The sequence below is a fragment of the Hipposideros armiger genome, unplaced genomic scaffold, assembly GCF_001890085.2.
Source record: "Hipposideros armiger isolate ML-2016 unplaced genomic scaffold, ASM189008v1 scaffold_97, whole genome shotgun sequence".
NCBI lineage: Eukaryota > Metazoa > Chordata > Mammalia > Chiroptera > Hipposideridae > Hipposideros > Hipposideros armiger.
This window is the reverse complement of record NW_017731447.1, coordinates 3,449,312-3,454,820: the sequence shown is the minus strand read 5'-3', so window position 1 is coordinate 3,454,820 and position 5,509 is coordinate 3,449,312. Positions and strand designations below refer to the sequence as shown.

Sequence of the window (5,509 nt, the reverse complement as noted above, 5' to 3'; positions counted from 1 at the left end):
ATATATATATATATATATATATATATAGAACAGTGGGTACATAAAGTTATTCGCAGGCAAGAGGTGGCTGTTAGGGAAAAGCTTCTTAGAGGATCTGAATTTTAAAAAATGAGTAGGTGGTCAGGTTAGGAGTTTCCCAGTAGAGTGAACAGTGAGCAAGGGCATGGAGATGAACCTACGGACAGGTTACTTAGAAAACTCCAAGTATGAGTTTTAAGTCCCTATGGATTATTAGCTTGAGGCCTTAACTCTGGCGCCATCTTTTCATTTTACTACAGAGGAAACAAGGAAACTCAGTGACTTAAACAATATCATTGAACTAATTGGCGGTTGATTCCCAAGATGCAGCCCTTTTTTTAACATCATGACTTTTTTTTTTTAATTTTTATTCAAGGACTCTTCAAAATGCAGCATAGCAAAATGTGTCAATAATGAGCTGTTTCACCCCTGAGGTAATTCTTATGTGGGTACCAGTCACACTTACAGAGAAAGTTTATGAGAAGCCTCATTGTGCGGGGGAGGATCGAAGGCTGTGGGTTTCCTGAGGGCCGATCTTGCTGTTCTGGCCAGCTCACTGCTGTCTTGGCATAACATTGGAAGGAGTCGTTTTCCACATGTTCGTGGGGGAGATTGAGTGAAACATGGGATATGCTTTATTACTGCGAGTTTGTAGCGAGAGAAAAACCCTGTTCCTCCCTACTTCGTCCTTGCCTCTTCTTTTTCCCTTTCCTGTTGTTGCCATCACATTCCCTGATGTCATTCCTGCCATTGTGAGCCGGCAAGCCCTCCCGGACTAGAGGACAGCTGGTAAGTCACGAGGGGAAGTGGAGCTGTGGCGGTGGGGGGAGCAGCGGTCGCACCAACACCTTGGAGTTGGGCTGGGTCTGCGTGGAGCCCCAGGGATGTTCCCAAGCCCATTCTTCCCAAGAACCAATGAGTAAAATTAGGGGCCTCCCACCTGAGGTCAGGGAACCAGGCCCTGGAGTGGAACTTGGGGTGGAAGATGGCCTTCTTTGTAAACTGATTCGCTCTCCAGAATTCAACTTGTTCCCTGACTCAGTGATGTTTGAAAGCAACTTTATCCAGGTAACCTTGTGCAGCTCAGAGCCAGCCCTCTTCCCCGTTCCAAAAATCTGTTCCCAGGGGTTGGTCCAAAAAGGCTATGTGGCCTTTTAAAGCCCTGGGGAGGAGAAAGCCACTCCCGCTATAGAAATGAGGGGGTCTGGATCTCAAGTTCACCTGTTTGTGCCTATATTGTGATGGGGCTCTCTGCAGGTCACATGCTTTAAGGAAATAGAGTTATACTCTGCAAAAGGAGACAGCTGAGCTTACTCTTCAGGAAGGGTCCATAGATACTCTCCTGGGACCAACAGTCCAAACTGGCTGGTTAGAAAGTGACTGTCAGAACCCCGGCTCTGAAATCTGACCTCCTCTCTCGGGGACAGTTAAGAAACGGGCGTTTTGGGGAGCAAGGTCCCTGAATAAATTGGCCTCTCCTAGATTCTACTACCCTCAAAAGGGTGGTTGCATGACCGATGGGAGTGAGCATTTGTGGCCTGGGAAGCAGGGAGCCACTGGAAGTGTGGGTTGATCGTTTCAATATATTTGACATCTTCCCAAGGTTGCCACCCACCTCCCCCTCATGGTCTGGCTGGAATCTGTGCACCTGTGTTCCTTTGCAGGTATGGCATAACCAGTTAGTCAGTCAGCAAGCTGTGTGCGTGGCAGGAGGTGCAAAGAGGGATCGGAGAGTGTCCCTGGCCAAGAAGCTTATGAATCTGTAGGTTTCGAGAGTGTACTATAAAATAGCAACTGTCTAGAAATGGTTTGGACCAGCTGATCCCTAAAGCATGAGCACAGAGGGCGGGGCTGAGGGAGCTCACAGCAGTCTCTGGACTTTGGCAGTTGAAAGCTTCGCAGAAGGTGGGGGCTCAAGCCATTCTTTGAGGTATTGCTGAGACGTTGTTAAGTGTAAGAGCAAGGGGCAGAGCGTTCCAGGCAGAGGAACTTCAAGTACCTGGGTGAAGGCAGGAAGCTGGAATGCACAGGGAAGGTCTGCAGTCAAGAATCCATTTGATGGAGTCCAAAATCGTTAGGAGTTACAGGAGAGAAAATGGGAACATTTGAGGTGGGTACTGGGCTTAATTGGGAGATCTCTTCACAGAGCAGTGAGCTACACTCGGGTGAAACTCCCAGATTTCAGAGTTTATTCATGGCTCTGCGTGCTCCACAGTCCCCAGGGAGCTGCATGGTGGGTGATAAGCTGGCAAACGTGCAGGTGTGTGCACATTCCTAGCGCACTCGGTGGAGAGAGAGCAGTAACATGGGGAATTGAGACTCGGGATACCAAATTCTGGTCATTTCTATTTGGGTGTGATGTTTTGGCAACATGTTTATTCTCCTAGTGTATTCTCTTTAACCTAATGTTGAAACTTGTTTGGATTGTCTGGATGGACAGTAAGAAAACGCAGGCTGTGCGCCAGGGATGGGGAAGCCCTGCCTGCTGAAGTTAACCCAGAGCAGGGTAAAAGTTTATGTGAAATGATCCAGCCCACATAGTTATGCTGCTCCCTCTTCCCCCTCCCCTCAGCTTCACCAGCACTGCCATGAGCTCCAACCAGCACCATCCACAAGCATTTATTTAGCACTTACCCTCAGTGTATGCAGCCCTCTGCTTTGTAATGGACATGAGTTTCATTCCACAACAAGAGCTCTGAGAAATGTCACTTTCATTTTTCAAAATCTAAATTCACACTTTTCTTGGAGCACGGTTGGGTCAAGTTTGTGGGAACTTAAATTTCAGTTATTCCTGGGGCTTTCCCCTTGCCCCCCAGTTCCATCACAGGCTGCGAAATGGTCCTGATGGTCTTAACAAAGTCTAGAACATTTGGAGAAAGCCCTCTGGTCTTGGGGACACAGGGGTCACCTCTCGGGTGTTCCTTACCCTGGTCCCTGTGGTTCCTCACAAGTGCTTCCCTGCCTACCCTGGAGAGTGAGATGGGGGTGTCTTAGCTGAGACACTGTGCCCCAGTGCCAGGCACCCAGGCTCCCTGTCCTGCCACAACCCCAGGCGCTGCAAGAGAACAGGTCCTTATCACACTCAAGACCCAGCAATAAGCCGCACCCTCCCTTGTCATGGAGGAAGCTCCCCAAACATCCCCCAAGTTGGGCTGCCTGGGTCTTCCCCATTCCACAACTCTTTCCTTACTCTCCTCCCCTTCTGGAACTTTATTCTCACCGTCTCCCTTCCAGACCATTAGTAACCTGTGCTGGCTTCGTGTACCCTAGGATGGAGGAATACAATTTCAGCACCACTCAGCTTTCTCTTACTAGTGCGTCCTTTTAAAGTTGGATAATGCAGAGGACACGAAGAAGGGCAACACGGTATTCCTATGGACAATGAGCTTGTCTATTTGGGGGGGACCCACAAAAAAGATGGACACAGGTCCTGGCCGGCCCAATGTCCCACACACGTGTCAGAAGCACAGGTGCTCCCAGTTTGTCACCACGTTGAAGTGCCACTTTCTAGCCCCTGTATCCTTCCACTGTTGTCCTCTGCCTCTCTGACCCGTGTACCGGGGGCTGACTCCTAGGTCGCCAAGTCCGGGAACTGGATGGATGTCTGTGAAGGGCCGACCACTGTGATCCTTGGGGTGACCTCCTCGGTGCCCTCCTTGCCACTCCCCAATGTCCTCCTCATGGCCAACGTCACCTGGCCCCCGGGTCAGTTTTCCACCTGGAGAAGACCTGGTTGTACTCCAGTCATCACTCTCAGGAGGTAAAGAAAGGCCCCAGGGAGGGGCCAGAAGGGGTGGGATGACTGACTGCGTTGCTTTGCAGCTGGACTTCAGATGAAAAGAAGGGACAGTGTTCCTTAGTGTATAAACTATGTAGAACCTCATTCATTCACGTACCAAATATTTATCTAGTATCTATATGTACCAAGCACTGTGCTTGGTGTTGCAGGTAGAGCCTCAGCCTGGTTTTTGAGGATCTTGGATTCTTTTTTTATTTTGTCAATTTAGACTTAAGGTTTTTTTTAAAAAAAAACAGGTGATGGGTATAAAAATCAAATGGGATTGTGAGGTGTGTTGAGATTGAAAAAAAAATAATGGAGGGCCGGCCAAGTGGCGTGTNAATCCAAGAAGCAAGACTGGTTGTGCAGCCATGGAGTTGACAGTGTAAATATTCTTGAGCTTCTGCTGTGGAAGAACCTCCACGGGTTCCTGTCTTCCCTGGCTGGCTGGGCCCCTCCCTTAGCTCCAGGGGAAGACAGAAGGCTCAGGGCCAGATGCATGCAAATCCCAAAAGTTTGTAGACCAACCTTTCTCTTTTCTCAGAATCCACAGAACTTCCAGAAGCAGAAGCCATCTCTGCTGTTGTACAAAGGAGCGGGATCCTTTCAGCCATGAAGCATATGTTGAACCTCTATCTCTTAGGTGTGGTGCTGACTCTGCTTTCCGTCTTCGTTAGACTGGTGGAGTCACTGGGGGGCTTACTGGAGAGCCCATCGCCGGGGGGCTCCTGGACCACCAGAGGTCAACTAGCCAGCACAGTGCCCCCAAGGGCCTTCCAGAACATCCATTCAGAAGGGTGTGATAAGACCTCCCTCCACCAGCTATAAGCTTGGAACACTGGCCTAACCCTTCCAGCCAGCTGTCCAACCAGTTCCTGGGCAGGCAAGCTCGGCATCAGTGTTACCAGAGAACTAACTGTTACTAGGCCCTTGAAGGGCCCCTCCTGCATCTGGGTGCTTCTTGCTCTGGAAGGAAGAGCCTGTTTGTTACACAGGTGTGAGTGGCTTGCCTATGTATGGGTTTGGGATGAAGTGATCTCACTCTTCTCCCCAGAGTCTGCTGTATGTTTTGCTGTCCTTGGCAACATAGCTCTGACCTCTCTTAGATGAGGGCTGTGGTGCAACTTCAGCTGCTGGGAGAGGATGATGTTCAACCCTACTACCTAAACATCGGCCAAGAATTCCTTTGGACTTGGGTGTCATATGGTCAGTTTCTTTGATGTTTAGCTTCTCTTTCATGTGAGCTCTTCTGTGTGTGGGTAACAGTTGAAGAGGTTTGTTGGTTGGCTGTAGGGAGAGGGAGGATGGAGTGTTCAGTGTTCAGGTCTCATTGTTTTGCATTTTTAAGTCCTTCCTCCAACCTAGTGTGTATGTGGGTATATTGGTCTGAAGGGGGCAATGGGATGACAAAGCCTGTTCAGGAGATGGGCATTATCGCCACCATGTGGCTTAAGTGAATTTTTCTAATGCAATAAAATTGAATATATATTTCCAACCATGTGTCATGTTCACTTCTGCCCTTGAAATTAGTGGTGAGGGAAGGGTCTTAATTCATAGATCTGAAGTTTAACATCTTAAAACTTTGGAGCAGAAAATGCTTGAAACGCTTTGTTTAAAACATAAAGTAAGTGGGGCTGGCCTAGTGGCATGTTGTTTAAGAGTTGGCTTGGAACGCCAGCTCTGAGCAGCATAGCCCAGGTTCGGATCCCACAC

At 48.9% G+C, this 5,509-nt stretch overlaps 1 protein-coding gene across 1 annotated transcript in view; it reads left to right on the top strand.

The window, feature by feature from the left end:
- Nucleotides 1-764: 764 nt before the first annotated feature.
- The window catches only part of GARIN1A (golgi associated RAB2 interactor 1A), a 20,583-nt gene continuing 15,838 nt past the window's right edge, over nt 765-5,509 (top strand). The window contains exons 1-2 of the mRNA XM_019646070.1: nt 765-807; nt 3,594-3,778. Coding sequence (XP_019501615.1) covers nt 3,615-3,778 — 164 coding nt within the window. The 5' untranslated portion in view covers nt 765-807; nt 3,594-3,614. The remainder of the gene's footprint in view (nt 808-3,593; nt 3,779-5,509) is intronic.